The sequence below is a fragment of the Emys orbicularis genome, chromosome 3 (assembly GCF_028017835.1).
Source record: "Emys orbicularis isolate rEmyOrb1 chromosome 3, rEmyOrb1.hap1, whole genome shotgun sequence".
Lineage (NCBI taxonomy): Eukaryota > Metazoa > Chordata > Testudines > Emydidae > Emys > Emys orbicularis.
In genome coordinates, this window is record NC_088685.1 from 122,262,860 (window position 1) to 122,282,527 (window position 19,668).

The 19,668-nt window shown below is 41.4% G+C and overlaps 1 protein-coding gene across 1 annotated transcript in view; it reads right to left on the reverse strand.

Annotated features, from left to right (window-relative positions):
- SERAC1 (serine active site containing 1) overlaps positions 1-19,668 on the reverse strand; it is a 52,884-nt gene that overhangs the window by 23,169 nt on the left and 10,047 nt on the right. Inside the window, exons 2-7 of the mRNA XM_065401855.1 lie at positions 18,079-18,170; positions 16,404-16,440; positions 15,819-15,955; positions 13,761-13,850; positions 12,585-12,713; positions 296-417 (exon numbers count right to left, since the gene is read on the reverse strand). Coding sequence (XP_065257927.1) covers positions 296-417; positions 12,585-12,713; positions 13,761-13,850; positions 15,819-15,955; positions 16,404-16,440; positions 18,079-18,169 — 606 coding nt within the window. The 5' untranslated portion in view covers position 18,170. The remainder of the gene's footprint in view (positions 1-295; positions 418-12,584; positions 12,714-13,760; positions 13,851-15,818; positions 15,956-16,403; positions 16,441-18,078; positions 18,171-19,668) is intronic.

Consider the following 19,668-nt stretch of genomic DNA (forward strand, 5'->3'; position numbering starts at 1 on the left):
AGCTACCACCACACGGGGAGGTGGAGAAACTACGCAGATGAGAGAAATTCTCCTGTCAGCAGAGGTAGCACCTTCACTAAGTGCTACAGGGGCACAGCTGCAGAGCTGGAAGTGCAGACAAGCCCTTAATTGTACTATACTACAAGTGCTGGGGGAGGGGGGGGCAGTTGGAATGGCGATAATTATAAATAAAATGAGGAGTAGGAGTAGTCCAGCTTACCTCAAAACACTGTTGTGACTTTTGTCACCAAAAGTGACTAGATTCAACTAATTACTCACATTTTCATTTACTTACAGCTTTTACTTTTGGTAAGGGAGGTGGTGGCAAAAAAAACCGAAGATCAATATCCTTGGATCGGGCCAAACCGATCACAGTCCTCTGATCACAGGCTTGGGCAACCGTCCTATATTGATAATCTGTAGTAAGAGAAGGTAGATGTTATGGCCAAAACTAGCCTTGAATATTTCAATTAATTTTAGTTGTGATTTCCATAGTACTTTGAAAATATGAATACAAATAGAACAATATTACTGCAATCACACAAGTTTTCCATGATTCTGTAGTCACAAACTCTAAAGTGGAAAAATAAATGGGTTGTCAGATCAACACAAAACGAAAATGACATTTTAACTGCAGGTATTAATTAATCATTTTAGGCCAAAATGTGACACTGTAATAAAGAATTTCAGACACTAGCCAATCATATGTGATAGCAAGTGTTTAGAGTTAGTGCTTTGAAAGGAAAACAAAAATCACAAACCAAGGCTATGCTTGCACTCAGGCCTGTGGTCTTGGTTCAGACAAAACTTTGAAATCTGAAAGATTTTTGAATAGTGTTATGCTACATATAATATTTTAGAAATATAGCATCTTAGACCCTGGTGGTGCAAAGACTTACACACAAAAAACTACATTTAATTAACATTATTTAAGGTGGCAAAGTCAAGCAGCCAAAAATTAGGAAATGCCAGAATTAAAGTAGCCTATGCAACCTTCAGAATGTCTATGCATTATGATACTGTTTTTAATTACATAATCACATACTATTTTTTCCATAGGACCCCCACCTCATTCAGTGCACAGACAGTGCTCACTTAATGAGCAGCTACTCAATATTTTGTTTTATCCTCATTGTTCAATGTATGGCCCCAGGTCTTGTTTACTGCACTCTGGTCAAACACTGTTCGAAGACAGATTTATTAATTTCCTTATGAAGTTTTCTATGACACTCATCACTATACTACCTGAGTACTTCACATACATTAATCTAGCATCAAAAACTCCTAGGAAGAAAGGGAGTATTACCTCCAATTTATAGAAGGGGAGTTGGGCACAGAGAAATAAAGATCAAAAGTATCCACTAATTTAAGGTGCCCAATATAAAACACTTAGGATCTGATTTTTCAGATTATTTAGCATTACATAATTACTAAATATGTTCAAAGCACAGCGCTCATTGACTTCAGTGGCAGCTCTGAGCACTCAGCACTTCTCCAAATCAGACCATAAGGTCTCAAATAAGGGATCCAGAACATGAGGAACACTCAGTCAATGACCACCTGTGAAACATTTGGTTTAAACCACTTGCAGGGCCGGCTTTAGCAAGAGCGGGGCCCGATTCCTGGGGCGGGGCTTGTGACAAGCCCCGCCCCCAGGAATCGGGCCGCGCTCCGGCCGGAGCTCCGGCCAGGGTCGCGGGGCTTGGGTCCAGCCCGGAGCCGAGCCGCGGGGGCGGGCCGGGCCGGAGCCGAGCCGCGGGGGCCGGGCCGGAGCCGAGCCGAGCCGCGGGGGCCGGGCCGGAGCCGAGCCGAGCCGCGGGGGCCGGGCCGGAGCCGAGCCGAGCCGCGGGGGCCGGAGCCGAGCCGAGCCGCGGGGGCCGGGCCGGAGCCGAGCCGAGCCGCGGGGGCCGGGCCGGGCCGACGAGCCGCGGGGGCCGGGCCAGGCCGGAGCTGAGCCGTGGGGGCCGGGCCGGAGCCGAGCCGAGTGGGCCGGGCCGGGCCAAGCCGTGGGGGCCAGGCCGGAGCCGGAGCTGAGCCATGGGGGCCGGGCCGGAGCCGAGCCGAGTGGGCCGGGCCGGGCCAAGCCGTGGGGGCCAGGCCGGAGCCGCGCCGCGGGAGCCGGGCCGGGCCAGAGCCGCTGAGGCCGGGGGTGCTCGGACGGGGCTGGGCCAGCGCGCTCGGCCAGAACCGGGGCCGGAGTGAGCTGCTCGGCCGGGGCTGGACTGGGCCGCGCCGCACCTCCCCGGAGCCCTTCTCGCGCCCCCCACCACCCCAGCTTACCTGGTGCTGCCTGCCTGCCTGCCCGCCCCTGCTTCTTTTCAGACTTCCCGCGAACCTCTGATTCGCGGGAAGCAGGGGAGGGGGAGGAGCAGGGGGCGGAGCGTTCAGGGGAGGGGAGGAGGGAGAAGTGAGCTGGGGGCGGGGTGGAGAGCTGCGGCGCGGGGCCCTCTTAGCGCGGGGCCCGATTCAGCCGAATCGGCTGAATCGGCCTAAAGCCGGCCCTGACCACTTGCCTAGCATCACGTAGGCACTCTGTGACACGGGAATTCTTTAGGGCTGCGTTCAACTGCCTTAACCATGAAACAGTCCTCTCTCTTCCTATAATCCTCTACCTCATTCACTAAACTACAGCATATCTTTTAGAAAACATCTAGTCAAAGCCAGTAAACAAGATGATGGCTTAATCCAGCTCTCTGCAATAGAGGGGGATAAAATCAAAGCAATTTAAGAAGATAAAAAAAAAAAAAAAATCAATCCACCCTGAACCCACAGATCTGTGCCCTAAATATGAATAACCATCCTTGGAGCCAGTTTTAGAAAGAAAATAAAATGCTGAAGAGAGCTGCCAGATCCCAGTCCCAGAAAGCAGCCTCTGGGGGAGAAAATCCAGCAACAAAATCCAGTGCCATCATCCTACAGAACATATTAAAAATGACTCTGCAAGATTGAAGATGTTGAACTAGACCCTCATTATTTTGTGAGGAGAGAGTGAGTGAGTGCAATGAGATTTTTTAAAAATTAATTAAAACTGTACTAGTGTGGCTGGGGGCGGAAGCTAGACAGTTGCCATTTTGGAAAGGACAGACAAGCAAAAGGGAAGTGTGGCAGCAGCCATGTTGAGAGAGGTCCAACAATCAAGAGGGAAAGACAAGAAGATTTAGTTATCTGGGAAAGAAAAAATCCTGTAATACAAAGATAAAAATCCCCCAAAACAAAGATAGCCACAAAAGACAGTAACTGCCCTCCCTCAAATAAACTATGGAGGTGGTAGAGAAGCAACAGTCACTAAGGCTGAACTGAAGGACATGCTGTTAGATACCAAAAAGATGAATAAGGAATTGAGAGAAAAGTTCCATTAAGGATACAAAAAATGAAATTGAGATGAAAGGGAAAATATTAGATGCAAAAACAGGATTAAATGAGCAACTGGACAATATTACTAATCTAGATGAAAGAATCCAAATAATTGAGAAAAAGAAATGGAATTAAAGCTGTAGGACACGGAGAACTGAGAATGCAAGAATAATACAAGGATAAAAGTTATTCCAGAGGAAACTGAAGCGAGAAACCTGCTGGACACGTTGGACGATATTTTCCATTACATATTAAAACTGAGCAATAAAGATTGCATTCATACTGAGAGGGCTCACAAATCCCTATTCCCCAGGTCCCCAGTAGCACCAGACCAAAAGATGTGATTGTCTATCTACACTACTATCAAGAAAAGGATAAAATACTGAGTGCAATGAGGGAGAGAGCTGAACCACTGATGTTTCTTAACCAGCTGTGACCCTAAAAGCATCCCTATGCGAGAAGGCAAGGGGCTTCCTGGTATCTACTAGTGAGTTTCTGGTCAGCTCAATGTATCCAAACTCACTACTGTTATATTCTGTATCTAAAAGGTGTCACGTAATACATCATTGGAAAACTAATAACTGACTGATCATTAATATTTTTGTGTGATGTATGTAAGGCCAACCCACAAAGGACTATGAAGATATGCTGAAATTATAACTAAAATATGTTTAAACCATGTCAAGCGAATTGATAACAGGTTTTATCCAGACAAAGGAAAGAGGCCAACACCACAAACAAGGTATAACACTGATAAGCCAAGTGTCAGCCCTGTAACTAAGTAACCCATCAAATGAGAAAGAAGTCTTTTGTAATACAAATGAAGAACTTTAACAGGAAAGTGCTAATTCCTGCACATGGAAAGTAAATGGTCATTGTGTGTGAGATCAAAGACTTTGGTAAGTGCATTCCTCCCCCTCACCACCATGAAGAAGGAATCTGGATGGGAACTCTTGCTGTCAGTTTCATTTCTGTGAGAAGAAGCAAGAAATATGGACACAAGGAAAAATTCTTCATTTATGGGCTTTTTGGATTTTAATAAGGCAAACAAGGAGGCAGAGATCCCCAGAGTTATTCTGGGTAGCCATGAAAAACTTTTGGGAAACTGGCAGAACACTACATCTCTGCTACCTTTTGAAATTATAGACTGTGATTCACCTGTACATATATTTGTATCTGCTTTAACCTCTCAATAACTCATTTATTTTTCTTAGTTGATAAAACTTTAGTTATTTACTACAGAATTGGCTATCAGCAGTGTCTCCGGTGTAAGATCTGGAATGCAAATCGACCTGCATAAGCAACAGGTCTCTTGGGATTGGGTGTAACCTGAATATTTTATGATTTTTGGTGTAAGTGACCAATTATCACATAGTCCATCTTGTCTGGGTGGCAAAATTGACTGGAGTGTTTAAGGGGACTGTCTGTGACTCCAGTATAAGACTATTGCAATATCTTGGGAGTTCAGCTCCCCATTCCTCGGCCTACCTCCAGGCGCTTCCCGCCGCCAGGGAGCGGGGAGGAGCGGGGAGCTGCGCATTCAGGGGAGGAGGCGGAGAAGAGGTGGGACAGGGGCGAGGATTTGGGGAAGGGGTTGGAATAGGGGCAGGGAGGGGGCGGAGTTGGGGTGGGGACTTTGGCGAGGGGGTTGAAATGGGAAGAGGCAGGGCAGGGGCAAAGCCTCATGGAAAGGATGGAGTAGGTGTGGGGCCGGGAGCGGGGGGGCCTTTTGTATCTTTTTATGAAAAGGTGTCAGTGATGCGGCCCTCGGGCCAATGTACTAGTCTTCATGTGGCCCTCATGGTGATTTGAGTTTGAGATCCCTGGGTTAGTGAAATCTAATTATAGAACATAGTGGGACCAGTTTGGAGTGTCTGCTCTGCTTTTGACAGTCTACCCTGAGGTAGGTACTCACAGTTGTGAGCCATTCCAGACAGCATGACACCAGACATGCACGAATTCAATGGGCTATTCATTCGTATCAGAAGTTGCAGGGAGAGATCATTTGCATTGTAAAAATCCAAGGTCCCACAGGAAGTCTGATGGAACAGTGAACTGAACGAAAATCTCCCAAGTCCCAAGCTAGTGTCCCAACTACCACAACATCCTTCCTCATTATCACTCAAAGATATATTGTTTACTTTTCATATTGAGACGAAAGCAGCATGACACTGTCTTTGACACACTGGGCTCAATCTCCACTTCTTGCAATAGCCACTTATGGCTGCCATGTCTTGGTTCAGGTTGTCCTCAACCTTTTTGAAGTTTCTGTTTCTTGAAGGTAGGCAGAGATTGGAGGATTTTCAATGTTCAAAAAAGTTGTGGCAAGAACAGATTCCTGAGGGTATATGTTCTTCTGGATCCTCCAAGTGCTCAATTTATTTTCCAGCATCGCTTGTAATTTTCTATTTCAAAGCATTTTTTCTGTAGACCTAACAACACATCAAGGTAATATCTTTGACATCAGTATCATCATGCTTTCATCTCAATTACACTAACGCTTCATGAGAACTCAACATCTTCTTGAATGGAGAACGATTAGCACAATATCCAAAGCCAGTATATCTAGGAGTAAGTTTAACTTGCACACTTGCCTATAAGGACCACCTCACCAAGGTAGCTCAGAAGATTAAGAGCAGAAAGGGACTTTTATATAAACTTGCAAGCACAACTTGGGGTGCTAATGTGCAGACACGGTTAGCTCTCTACTACTCCGATGGAGAATACTGTGCTTCTGAGTGGTTAAACCCTCTCCACACAAAGCTAGCTGATGTACAATTCAATCAAATGATAAGAATAATAACAGGACTATGAGACCAACAAACACCGATTGGTTACCGGTCCTTTCTAATATCCTGCCTCCTAACATCAAGTGTTATAGTGCAGCAAAGAATCTCCTTGACAAAACCCCGGAGATACCACAACTGCCAATTTTCTAAGATATATAGGAGGCGCCTTGCCACTGTCTCATTAGTAGAAGACTAATCTGGACTATGTTACTGACCATGTCCATGGTTATCACACTGTGGCGAGCAAAATGGGAACATGCTGCTCCCTCTGTAAGAAACTTCTTCCTCATTTCTCAGTTTGATGAGGGTCTGCCTGGCTTTGAGCTGCCATGCCACACCACCTCTGTTGCAAGCTCAACCATTTCAGATGTGGGCTGGTGAGGTGTGTGGCAAATGACTACACCAGGAGACTCAGGGACAGCCCTCTGCGTAGTTGCAGACGCACGCCTACTGAATAAAAACAACAAGGAGTCTGGTGGCACCTTAAAGACTAACAGATTTATTTGGGCATAAGCTTTCGTGGGTAAAATCCTCACTTCTTCAGATGCATAGAGTGAAAGTTACAGATGCAGGCATTATATACTGACACATGGAGAGCAGGGAGTTACTTCGCAAATGGAGAACCAGTGTTGACAGGGCCAATTCAATCAGGGTGGATGTAGTCCACTCCCAATAATAGATGAGGAGGTGTCAATTCCAGGAGAGGAAAAGCTGCTTCTGTAATGAGCCAGCCACTCCCAGTCCCTATTCAAGCCCAGATTAATGGTGTTAAATTTGCAAACGAATTTTAGTTCTGCTGTTTCTCTTTGAAGTCTGTTTCTGAAGTTTTTTTGTTCAATGATAGTGACTTTTAAATCTGTAATAGAATGACCAGGGAGATTGAAGTGTTCACTTACTGGCTTTTGTATGTTACCATTCCTGATGTCCGATTTGTGTCCATTTATTCTTTTGCGGAGAGACTGTCCGGTTTGGCCAATGTACATGGCAAAGGGGCATTGCTGGCACATGATGGCATATATAACATTAGTAGATGTGCAGGTGAATGAGCCCTTGATGGTGTGGCTGATGTGGTTGGGTCCTCTGATGGTGTCGCCAGAGTAGATATGGGGACAGAGTAGGCAACGAGGTTTGCTACAGGGATTGGTTCCTGGGTTGGTGTTTCTGTGGTGTGGTGTGTAGATGCTGGTGAGTATTTGCTTCAGGTTGGGGGGTTGTCTGTAAGCGAGGACTGGCCTACCTCCCAAGGTCTGTGAGAGTGAGGGATCATTTTCCAGGATAGGTTGTAGATCGTGGATAATGCGATGGAGAGGTTTTAGCTGGGGGCTGTATGTGATGGCCAGTGGTGTTCTGTTATGTGACCATAATACAATAGCATTCAACAACCCTGTGGTGGGAAGAACACCTCAACTGCCCAACACTGTGGCCTTTAATTTCAAAAGGGGGAACTATACAAAAATGAGGGGGTTAGTTAGACAAAAGTTAAAAGGTACAGTGACTAAAGTGAAATCCCTGCAAGTTGCGTGGGCCCTTTTTAAAGACACCATAATAGAGGCTCAATGTATACCCCAAATTAAGAAAAACAGTAAAAGAACTAAAAAAGAGCCACCGTGGCTTAACAACCATGTAAAAGAAGCAGTGAGAGATAAAAAGACTTCCTTTAAAAAGTGGAAGTCAAATCCTAGTGAGGCAAATAGAAAGGAGCACAAACACTGCCAACTTAAGTGCAAGAGTGTAATAAGAAAAGCCAAAGAGGAGTTTGAAGAACGGCTAGCCAAAAACTCCAAAGGTAATAACAAAATGTTTTTTAAGTACATCAGAAGCAGGAAGCCTGCTAAACAACCAGTGGGGCCCCTTGACGATGAAAATACAAAAGGAGCGCTTAAAGATGATAAAGTCATTGCGGAGAAACTAAATGGATTCTTTGCTTCAGTCTTCACGGCTGAGGATGTTAGGGAGATTCCCAAACCTGAGCTGGCTTTTGTAGGTGACAAATCTGAGGAACTGTCACAGATTGAAGTATCACTAGAGGAGGTTTTGGAATTAATTGATAAACTCAACATTAACAAGTCACCGGGACCAGATGGCATTCACCCAAGAGTTCTGAAAGAACTCAAATGTGAAGTTGCGGAACTATTAACTAAGGTTTGTAACCTGTCCTTTAAATCGGCTTCGGTACCCAATGACTGGAAGTTAGCTAATGTAACGCCAATATTTAAAAAGGGCTCTAGGGGTGATCCCGGCAATTACAGACCGGTAAGTCTAATGTCGGTACCGGGCAAATTAGTTGAAACAATAGTAAAGAACAAAATTGTCAGACACATAGAAAAACATAAACTCTTGAGCAATAGTCAACATGGTTTCTGTAAAGGGAAATCGTGTCTTACTAATCTATTAGAGTTCTTTGAAGGGGTCAACAAACATGTGGACAAGCGGGATCCGGTGGACATAGTGTACTTAGATTTCCAGAAAGCCTTTGACAAGGTCCCTCACCAAAGGCTCTTACGTAAATTAAGCTGTCATGGGATAAAAGGGAAGGTCCTTTCATGGATTGAGAACTGGTTAAAGGACAGGGAACAAAGGGTAGGAATTAATGGTAAATTCTCAGAATGGAGAGGGGTAACTAGTGGTGTTCCCCAAGGGTCAGTCCTAGGACCTATCCTATTCAATTTATTCATAAATGATCTGGAGAAAGGGGTAAACAGTGAGGTGGCAAAGTTTGCAGATGATACTAAACTACTCAAGATAGTTAAGACCAAAGCAGATTGTGAAGAACTTCAAAAAGATCTCACAAAACTAAGTGATTGGGCAACAAAATGGCAAATGAAATTTAATGTGGATAAATGTAAAGTAATGCACATTGGAAAAAATAACCCCAACTATACATACAACATGATGGGGGCTAATTTAGCTACAACGAGTCAGGAAAAAGATCTTGGCGTCATCGTGGATAGTTCTCTAAAGATGTCCACGCAGTGTGCAGAGGCGGTCAAAAAAGCAAACAGGATGTTAGGAATCATTAAAAAGGGGATAGAGAATAAGACTGAGAATATATTATTGCCCTTATATAAATCCATGGTTCGCCCACATCTCGAATACTGTGTACAGATGTGGTCTCCTCACCTCAAAAAAGATATTCTAGCACTAGAAAAGGTTCAGAAAAGAGCAACTAAAATGATTAAGGGTTTAGAGAGGGTCCCATATGAGGAAAGATTAAAGAGGCTAGGACTCTTCAGTTTGGAAAAGAGAAGACTAAGGGGGGACATGATAGAGGTATATAAAATCATGAGTGATGTTGAGAAAGTGGATAAGGAAAAGTTATTTACTTATTCCCATAATACAAGAACTAGGGGTCACCAAAAGAAATTAATAGGCAGCAGGTTTAAAACAAATAAAAGGAAGTTCTTCTTCACGCAGCGCACAGTCAACTTGTGGAACTCCTTACCTGAGGAGGTTGTGAAGGCTAGGACTATAACAATGTTTAAAAGGGGACTGGATAAATTCATGGTGGCTAAGTCCATAAATGGCTATTAGCCAGGATGGGTAAGAATGGTGTCCCTAGCCTCTGTTCGTCAGAGGATGGAGATGGATGGCAGGAGAGAGATCACTTGATCATTGCCTGTTAGGTTCACTCCCTCTGGGGCACCTGGCATTGGCCACTGTCGGTAGACAGATACTGGGCTAGATGGACCTTTGGTCTGACCCAGTACGGCCTTTCTTATGTTCTTATGTTCTTATGTTATTGTCCTTGTTGGGCCTGTCCTGTAGTAGGTGATTTCTGGGTACCCGTCTTGCTCTGTCAATCTGTTTCCTCACTTCCCCAGGTGGGTATTGTAGTTTTAAGAATGCTTGATAAAGATCTTGTAGGTGTTTGTCTCTGTCTGAGGGGTTGGAGCAAATGATTGCTATCTTGTGATGGTCTATCAGGAGGACTTTCCAGACTCATACTTCTGACCCCAAAGTTACTGAATGGCTATACTAGGCGTGATGCTTACATAAGCCCTTCTGACATTTTTCTTTTTTCTGACACACACCTCTGTTTTATTTCCAGACTTTATATTTTGTATTTTGAACTTTTTTCCATCTTTATTGTACCACTTGTACATTTGCTAATATAATAATGTGCATATGTGAAAGTGAATCTTTATTTACTTACTTTTTTTTATTCTATTTTGTTTTCCAAACTTACCAAACATCTGTTTGTCATTCAGACATAGAACCACAAGTGAGGTTTGACATTTTAACATTCAGCAATTTTTGAGTTATATATGTATAAATAAGGCTGTAAGAAAGTGGTGATTTTTGGTTCAAAAGTTGCAGCCACGGTTTTTTAAAGTTATAATTTTGGTGCAGAGCCAAATTTGAATGCACCAAGTTCCAGCGCCACTCACTCAAATTTGGCCAGGGCACCACTCTGTCATGACTAAGGGAGGCTGGGCGAAATTTGAGTGATTGGCATTGCGACCTCATGAACAAGTGGCATTGCAAGTTGGTGCCTGGGGTCCCAACACTACTCAAATTTGTAGCAACTATAAAAATTTACAGTATGTGTTAGAAGTTGTGGTTTCCACAACAAGATAGTGGCCTGCAATTTTTGGACACCCTTACATATAAAAAGAATTCAGGAGGAAGTATATTATATTCCCTGTTCACACAACTCAAAAACAGCTGAACAGATCTTCAAACTTTAAAAGTAAAGTTGAGCTTTGGGCTCTGATCAGAAAGACAGTAACAGTCCCAAAAGGAGAATTTATGGGGGAAAAAATTATGAGTGAATGAAAACAAGGGATTAAGTCAAGATGCAATCTTAACATTTTATTATTAAAAAATGTTAAAATAGAAATGAAAATAAAGTCACCCAGTGCATCCTTTGCTGAAACGCAACCATCTCTGGGACTATGCATGACAGCTCTACAGACTGGACACTTTAGTAATTGATTTTAAGTGCTGTTCCAGTCTTTCCTCAGTAGTATTACTTAGAATCCTTTTAAAGTGCATCTTCTACACAGAGAGAAATGAACCAACAGGAGAAGATTGGAAAAGGATGCTGCACTTAATATAAGATTTTAAGTAAAATGGCTATCCTACTTTATTTGATAAACTGTTCATAATATCTCACTCTGTTTGGCATTCTCAGCTAATTAACTTTGCTTTGCGCTGTCAACCTAAGTGCTGAAAAAGAGATACCTGATTGGCCTGGAGGTCATGGGCTAGATTCTTCCCTGTACTTGAGCTTTGACATTGTTTCTGTATCTGTGGCCCTGATAGAACTAAATGTACTAACAACATAAGCAAATGTATGTTCCTCTAGCTCCCCAGCAAAAAATCAGAAAGCACATTTTCTCAGGAGTACTATATGCTGTACATGCACCTGATAATAGTATGACGCTTCCCTTGCTATCCCCCAATATATCTGGACGTACAGGATTAGCTTCCATGGCCATAAGTGTACTAAAAAAACCTCAGAGCTCCCAAAATTCTACCACTAAGAGAAAGATTTTGGAGTGCAGAAGTGAAGGATAGAAGCATATGTTTTAGCACTGCTACCATGGCAAAGAATGCACGGATACATGCCAAGCAATTCTACCACATTTTCCAGAAATTGAGCTCTGAAAAAATAAGAACAGGAACCCTGGGATTTTCTAAGTATAAACATACTGTAAAGAATCTAAATAACAAAACTGAGTTTTTATTCTGAAAAGGGTAAACACAAGAAGCAAAAGCTCCTTTAACATAAAAGAATGTCAGCATTTATTATAAATAGCTGGAAGCTATAACTTATAATACAGGAACATGAAGCTAAATTGGCCTTAAAGAAAAGTTCTCTTACCTAAGTGTGGGGGAGGTTTCTACTTCTTTCTGAGCAAACACAGACATTAAAAAAATACTTTAGGGTAGAATGAATGTTTTAGGATGATAATAGCATGAAAAATCTTTCACCTCCAGGCTGCCACATCAAATCTAGACCAAACTGATAGTAACCCATAGTTGTTACTATCCAATAGCTTTTAAGTGGTCTTCAGGAATTGTGTTTGATAGCCTCAGTCCTGTCCCTAGTGGACAAATGGACATCAGCAAGCTGCCACCGCAACAGGCAATCTTGTTGGTAGTCCCAACACAAAGGTCAAAGAACTAAAAGATACAGAAACTAAGCTACCTTCTCTTGTCTAGATGAGGTCAAGATTGAGGCACATGGGTGGGGCAGCATGGGGAAGCCTGCACTGCAGTCACACATGCGCTGTTTTGTGCATATGGGTGCCTTTAATCAGCAATAAATTAAAATTTAAATAAAAAAATTTGAAAACCATTTTCAAAAAAGAATATTTGCCTTCTCCTTTGGCTACCAGCCCCTTTTCATGTTAGTATTTGCCAATGAACATAGAGCAGTTAAATGAGATCTCGTCACGTTTCAAAGATTGGTTAGGTTGTCACAGCATACATTACCATGCCAGTGACCGTTCTCTGCCAGTTGCTGCACTGCCTGCAGTCGAACGATTCTGTCTTCTGATTGACTTCTCTTCAAGAGGACCCACAAGGCACGTTCATGATCTTCTGTAAACGTACTGAAATATTCTTTACCAAAAATCACATAAATATAATGTTAAAATTAATAAGCCTTTTTCTTTCATAGTCACCTTCTTATTTACCAACCAAAAATACGATTTCCTGGATTATTAATATGACTTAATAACCATTTATGGAGCAATCATTTAATAAGTGCTACAATATCAAAAAACTGGTAACAGACCAATAAAATGGAAGCAACATAATCTTCAGAAGACCATGGCCAAAATCCTGATCCTACTGAAATCAGTGGGAGTTTGTTTTCATTTAATTTAATAGGGCCAGGATTTCACCTCATCTTTTTATATTTTATACTTATATAGAGCCTTTAAACTGAGGATCTCAAAATGCTTTATTTATATTTAAGAACTGATCCTGTATAGTGCTTACCAACCATAACTGCCACTGGCTTCAGTGGGAGTTGGAGATGATCAGCAACTCTAAGGATCTGGGCCTTAATTTACTGAACCACACGCACAACACTTCTGTGAGGTACATATTATACCCATTTAACAGATGGGTAAATGAGGGCAGATAGAAAGTTATTTGCCCAACATGTCATATCAAGCTGATGGCAGAATCAGGAATTGAACCTTTAAGTCCTGATACCAAGCCCTGTGCTCTAACACACACACACAACTATTACAAAGAGGTTGCGTTCCTTTCAATTAACACTAACAACAATCCTGATGAAGAGTGTCACACACTCACACCTAGTTCCTAAAATGAAAAATCTTCCAGGACTTCTTCACCAAACAATGCTTTTGGCATCACAAAAGTTTTAAGCTTCAAATCTCTTCTGAAAGAGGATGCAGTATTCTGTCCTAGCATGTGTCTAACATTTGTTATCAAAATATAATGCATATAACTTTCCTTTAAACACCCTGTTTGTAAAAGTGGCATGAAATATTACAAACATGTAGGAATATTATAACTACAAACTAGTATCAGATACATAAGAAACATGCTTCTATTTTCTAAAGGTAATAAATTTGTACTTTTCTAAACATGAATATTAATCACAGACAAGCCAACATTTCCACTCTTAATACCTACCATCAAAAGGTCTCCGGAGAATTTTAGCTTCAGTTTCTAGTATTTTCCTCACTACTTTATGAAGTTCTTTTCTTGCCTTGTATGTGATTCCTATGAAAATATTATAGGCTTATTCAAGGTTGATAAGGGAAATGTTGTAGTATTATGCCCAGGAACCGACAATCATAAAGATTTAAAAAAAAACTCTTCAAACAGTTACTATGGGAGAATATTGCACATTTCTCTCTTTTGTATTCTAGGTTATTCTCTTTACATAGGTGTGCTTCCCACTGACGTCAAAAGAAAAATTAATGCACATATAAATAGGACAAAAGACTGTCACTTTTTTTTTCTTTAAACTGGAGGAGTGGCTTAAGGTCTCAGGCTCAGGTTTGAAATAACCAGTTTCCATGAAACCATAAATTCAAGTTACAGCAGAATTAAACTTAACCCTTTCTCCTTTCAAAGTAGGCATTTTATTATGTGTGGGTCTTTCAGATGAGGAGTTGAGGTCCAATTGTCTCTGCCTGGACATTAAAGACCTTCCGGCGCTTTTCACAAAAGTAGGGATTTGTTACCAAAGCTTCTCTACACACACACTGGCATGCTGAATGATTTGTGTTGTTTATTACCAACCTCCAACCAAGAGCTGCTTGCATGTCAGTGTTGCTGTATCTAAAACATTTAGTTTTATATTCCCTTTTATATAGTAGGTCCATATTATTTTGCCTCTCGTACTACTATATGTGAACTAATAGAAAAAGGAAATTCTTCCTAGTCTGTTATGCAGTATTTCTATGGACTGAGATTAAGAACGTCAATCTCTACATCTACAATGACACCATTCATGTTCACCATTTAAAATGTAAAAGGATAAAACCAATGTGTGCAGAGGGAGAGAGAAAGCTTTACCAGTCTAAAATTGTATTTATTTAAACAGCCTGTTAAGTTCTGAAGCAGTTGCCCAACTTTTCAGTTAGAAAGATGCTTTATTTAAAGGACCACCTAAATTTATTAGGTTTTTTTAATAATTTTTTTTTTGCAAATTACATTCAAGAAGATAAAAAGCTCAGCTAACATATTTTCTATATTAAAGAATTATAATAACTTCATAGTGCTTTTTATTTATGAGATAACAATAATTTTCTGAGCCACTTAAACTCTGAGCCCAAATAATATGGATAAGGTACAATAAAAGCATAGAAGTGGTTTTGTTACAAGATTAGATCAGCACTCTAACACTTAGGTTATACAAGAGATGAAACAACTCGAATTCCATTTCCTAATAAGAATGATAACATGGCTGTTCTCAAGGGTCCATGAAACAATGTCAGTTTAAGTGATCAGCAGTTATACATGTGTGTCAGATGATGCTCAAAAAAATAAAGGAAGGAGAATGAATAGATAATCGTCTTTACTATTGCCTCTGGAAGAGGGAAAATTGAATGCATACCTTGTGCAATGCAAGACAGCACAGCTGAACAGTATTCAGCACCGACAATTGCATTTATTACTGTCGATATCCTCATCCCCACTCCAGCCCCTGTGTGCCATGTAAAAGGGCCAGAGAGGCATATAAGAGCCCTAAAAGCTCTGTACCCAGATGGGACAGGAATCCCCAGGTGCAAGCACTGTCAAAAACAGCAGTGAGGCTGCCACCTCCAATGACCCCTTTGTAGCCACGGGTGAAGGGGACGTGCTGGGGTGGGAGGGGATCTGCCAAGGGTGGGACTGCAGCATGCAGGGCTGTGGAGATTCCAGGCAGCCCTGGGAGGCTGCTGTAATTTAGACAGGCTCCAAGGGCTGTCTACATTATGCCAGGGGGCCATGTAGCAGCCTAGGATCAGAAGTGCACAAGGGTGGTTTAATGTCACTTTCTCTCTCTCCCACACTGGGCTACAAGTTCTGTGCTATGCTTCTTAGCGGCACAATAGAAAATCTCACACTATGTTTATTACGGGACCATGCAGCATGACCAAATTCTTTTTAGTCCTCTTTTACCATCCCAGTGTCTCACGCATTGTTTGAAAAGCTGCTCTCTTAGTTCTGTCTCTCAGCACACAATCTTACATAGCTTACCTTGACATTCACTGGGATCTAAAGAAACTGTATTTATATAAATATAGGACTTCAGTTTCTCTTGCTGTACAGCTTGAGTATCGAGTGTCAGTAACTTCTTTAGGGCCAGAACTTCATATGTAATAAATACAAAACCTCTTAAAAAAAAGAAAAGAAAATGGAATATAAATACTGTATTAGTCATAGAGTTTAAAGCCAGAAGGGACCACCATATCATCTAAAAATACAAATGCAAAGAATGAAGAAGGCAAATATAGGTTGAAAACTGTTTTATGGTAAATCATTATTTGCTCTATAGAGAATATATTTTATCAAATACAATATACACATTTGATCTTCTTTGTAATCAAGTGTTTGACATGTTGCACGGGCCAGTATAGTGTCTCAAATAATCAAGGCAAAGAAAGAGAAGAGATCTTAATGGACAGTAGTTTAAAATATGCAAAGATGTTCAGTTATCATTTAAAACTTAAGGTACTTCATGTTTAAAGATACCTTAGCAACATCCTTTTTTTGGGAAGTGACATAACTTCAGATATAAATAAAAGATATAAATTAGATGGGTAATTGTTAGTTACAACTTACCCGAGAATAAGTGATCCAGTTAATTTTGAAATTTTTCCTTAAACAAATAAAAAAACACCCACGGTCAAACAAACTGTGTGCATACAAATTGTTATTAAAAAGTTAAGGCATTTGATCAGTTCTGGATACTGTACATCAAAGATGATAAAAATTGTAAAGAGGAATAGAGCAGGCTTTTCATACTCATTTTTCTGTTTTTGACTCCATCTTTTCAGTAGTTGAAAACTATTGATAGATTCTATTTTCTACATTCTTCCCCTCTAGTTTTAAATTACAAAATTCCCTGCTCTCACAGCTAAATAAGCTAATAAATCATTTATTACTGACAGTATATTTGTCTTCTCTTCAGTATTATTCTCTCTTGATGGTGACATTCATAAGCTCAGTAGCAGGTGATCAACAATATGGCTACTACTGAACTGTTGCCATAAACTATGAAGAAGATTCCTCCTTTAAATAAATAATTTCATTGAGATCTCTACTGTGTGGGGGTAAATACAGGAAGATACATGCTCTTATCTGTCAAGTCTTGCAAAGGTCTCTCTAATAGATTTTCTTTACAGGAATTCAGTCAAATCTCATTCATCTAAACAGGACAGCTGACACAGTACCTGGCACTTATAGTGCTTTACACTTTAATTCTAAGGACACTGGCCAAGCCTAAGGCATTTTATACCTGGACAAGGTGAGCCTGTTTTTGGATTCCAGAGGAGCCAATGGAGAGGGTCTGTTACTACTGGGAGGAGCGAATCCCAATAGGACATATCTCATCCTGTCAAGAATAAACTTCCTTTGGAGACTTGCCCCACCTCCCACTCCACCAGGTTCTGTCCTTGCAGGGAAGTAGCATGGAGCAGGCTTCTCAAAGATTTCTGGCCTGAAAACGAGAAGCAGCTACATGCTGGAAAAGTTACTGACAGGGAAGGTAAAACAGGCATGAAACACAAAGTCTGCTATCTATCAAGAATGGAAGTATCCAGTCTTCGATGCTGGGGCAGAGAGATTAGGAATCCAGAGGGCTCTCCTTCTAGAGAGGGAAAGCAGAAGGAAGGTAGAGAGTAAGAAAGAAGGGTGGTAGGCCTAGTGCCAGCAGGCAGGCAGGAAAAGAACCCAGGAGCTACGTTTACTCAAATGTTGCCCCTTGCTTTAAGAATCTCAGGATAAGTTTGTTCCTATGGTTCTAAGGGTGAAAAAACAGGCATTGAATGAGGTCAATTTATTGAAGCTTAATTAGATGGTAATTTTTTGGAGACTGCTCTAAAAATCTTTTGTTTTCTTTTCTTTTTTTTTCAAATAAATTAAGTTTCTAGCCTTTACAGTTGTGAAGCTAGCCCTTTGTGATATGAATAAAGCTTAACCAGTGCAGAGCTATCTATCTGAGCAATGCTAGCTACGCCACTCATGTCAATGAAGTGTTGACACTGAAGCATAATAATGATATTTTAAATGACAACTCTGTTTGACAAGGTGAGTGATGGCAATACACTGGAGGGATGGGAGAGAGACTGAAAACATGAACATATCATCTCCAAGTATTTTGGGGTTACAAATGGTATGTAGACCTTTCCAATATCATCTTGTGAAGTCCAATACATAATGTAAATACACAGCTTATTGTAGCAACACAGTCATTTTTATGACCTCATCGGGCTAATATTTACAGAATTGCACTTACTGATATCTTTCCACGGCAGATCACTTTTTGTGGTTGGACCAGAAGTTCCTATTCTTCTGCAGCAAAATACACAATAAGCAGACAACGACATTCTGTAGATGTACAAACAAAAATTATTAATTTAGGTAATATAATTAAAAACCTGCAGCAAATTTCTGTGTCTTTTTCCCTCAAGAGCAGAAAAGCATTACTCATTTATATTGAACACTGAAGTGACAGACAGCTAGAACCTAAGAAATCCATAAATTACTGCATTTGGTAGCTTACACTTCAATGATAAAAGTTTAACACAGTGCTTTATAAAACTGTGTGTTACACTTGATTTTACTGTGCATATTTTTCAAATTACCTCTCTCCTCTAGTATGTCTCCATTGCTGCATCTTAGTAGCTATTCATTAAGTACACCTCTACCCCGCTAGAACGCTGTCCTCGGGAGCCAAAAAATCTTACCGTATTATAGCTGAAACCGCATTATATCGAACTTGCTTTGATCCGCCGGAGCGCGCAGCCTCGCCCCACCCAGAGCGCTGCTTTACCGCGTTATATCCAAATTCGTGTTATATCGGGTCGCGTTATATCGGGGTAGAGGTGTATCATATATTTCCACAGCTCCATAAAGACATTACTCTGCATCATATATGCTTTTCAACCACCAATTCGTAGTAATCTCATTGTTCTTAATGTTTAGAATTGATTTTGTTTATACAACCATCTGCTTGATGGGGCTTTCAACAACAAATAAACATTTACATCTTTGAAAGATGTATTTCACAGAAACTGTCAGAAGTTTTCTGCTGTTAAAAGGTTATGATTAAGGCTATAATTTTCACATGGAGGTCACAATGTTCACGGTAATCATGAATCTGAATAGAGTCCGTGAGGAGCCCACTCTGCAGTACCAGCTCCTGTCCTGTGGGGCTCAGTCCAGGTCCTGGCTCTGGGTGTTGAAACACCAATCAGGTTTGGCCCCTCTGCTCTTTTGCAGATGGAAATGGAAGAGCGAATTGGCCAAATTTGATTAGCACTGCAACTTAGCTACACATACAGTCACAATACCACTCCGGTGTGGCCCATCCGCCTCTCTGTAAATGGAAACAGAGGGGTGGATGTACCAAACCTGAGTGGCGCTGCAACCACATGTGATAGGTTACAGCACCCAGAGTAGCGAGCTGGGCCCAGCTCCGTTGGACAGGAGCCGCTAATGCGGACTGAAGGTAGGGTTGGATCGCTCTTCAACCCCTCGCCCCTTTACTGTGACTTAGTTTTTCCCTGCACCTCTGCTGTGAAATTTACTAAATAATTCTGTGCCAAAATCGTACCCTCAGTCCTGATCCAAGAAGGTAAAAGTCTACACTTGATAAACATATGCTTTGCTCTAAGGTTCTGTCATGGCCTGGGCTGATGAAGATCAAGCACATTAAGGGGGCTAAGCACAATCCTGCAGAAACACCTACCCTCATAAAAGAAAAGAAGCGAAAAGTAGCTGTAGCTATCAGGTGGAGGATATTTTCTAGTGTGTAAAATTATAGCTCCCTCAACATTAAGAAGAGGTAGAATATTATCAGGACTGTGACTGTACTACAGTCTAC